Here is a 1,069-nt window from a genome sequence, read left to right on the forward strand (position 1 = left end):
ATGGATTCTAAATTTTTATATTTTTTAAACTATTTATATTCTGAGAGGCAATTCTTTTTAATGATCTCATTCACAGATTGAAGGCACATTTTCCCTGGAGGAGCCTGTGGTGCTTCTAGGTTACAGCAGAGATATAAATTCCTCGCTCAACCAAGGCTTAGCACTCACAAACTCAGAGCTGAGCCGATCTGCAACTCACTTATCCATCTACTTGACATTGGAACCCACATTGCCACCACCTGAACCACTTAAAGTAGGTTGATACACTGATATTATGTTAAATCATTTAGCATTGGTTGAACTACAGTATGATAGGATGACCCCGATAAATAAGTTCATAGCACTTGGATTGTGGCATGTTGAATCTCTTAAAAAGTAGTTTAAGTCACAAATTATAACTCAAATTATATTGAATAAGCTTCATGTAACTTTTATTGATGGGATGTGTGTTACCTTCAAGAGTCATACAATACAGAAGCTGCACATAAGTCATTTATGATGCTAGCCTGTATTTCATGACTAAACTGTGAATTTTAAAATGAATTCATTGAAATATATTCATTATGTATCACACTGTGAAGTTACTTGTATAAAACATATTCACCACAAATGTAATACTCATTGTTTTGTCTCACTGATGCAGTAATATCATTAACTCATTTCCCTAGTATCTTTTATTTTTTAAAAAGTTATTGATATACTATTGGCAAACAGTGCTGCAAAATTACACTTTTTATTATATTTTTTCTTCCCAAAAGAGTCCTCTACCTTTTTTGCCCTTAAAAAAAAAATCTTCAAAAAACCACAGGGAAAGAGTGCAAACTAATATCAGTTCTGGTGAATCTTTTAGGCAAATTTCGAATCAAGTGAACCAGAAGAGGTTGTAAGTGCAGGGCGTGAGTGGGTGTCGTCCCTGAGTTCGAGATACTCGCGCCGTCATTTCCGGACACATGTTCTTGATCTCTCAGGAAAGCTGGTGTCTTTGAATCGCTTCATAAGACCTTTGAGACCACCGCAAGAGCTTATTGGTAAGTTTAATTTGAAAGAAAAGAATAATTGTAATAAAAAC

At 34.8% G+C, this 1,069-nt stretch overlaps 1 protein-coding gene across 1 annotated transcript in view; it reads left to right on the forward strand.

The window, feature by feature from the left end:
* Nucleotides 1–1,069, forward strand: part of LOC119586198 (coiled-coil and C2 domain-containing protein 2A-like) — a gene marked incomplete in the record, with an annotated part of 19,908 nt that overhangs the window by 14,878 nt on the left and 3,961 nt on the right. Inside the window, 2 exon segments of the mRNA XM_037934899.1 lie at nt 69–253; nt 851–1,028. Coding sequence (XP_037790827.1) covers nt 69–253; nt 851–1,028 — 363 coding nt within the window.

Source organism: Penaeus monodon, chromosome 21 (assembly GCF_015228065.2).
Source record: "Penaeus monodon isolate SGIC_2016 chromosome 21, NSTDA_Pmon_1, whole genome shotgun sequence".
In the NCBI taxonomy this organism is placed as follows: Eukaryota; Metazoa; Arthropoda; class Malacostraca; order Decapoda; family Penaeidae; genus Penaeus; species Penaeus monodon.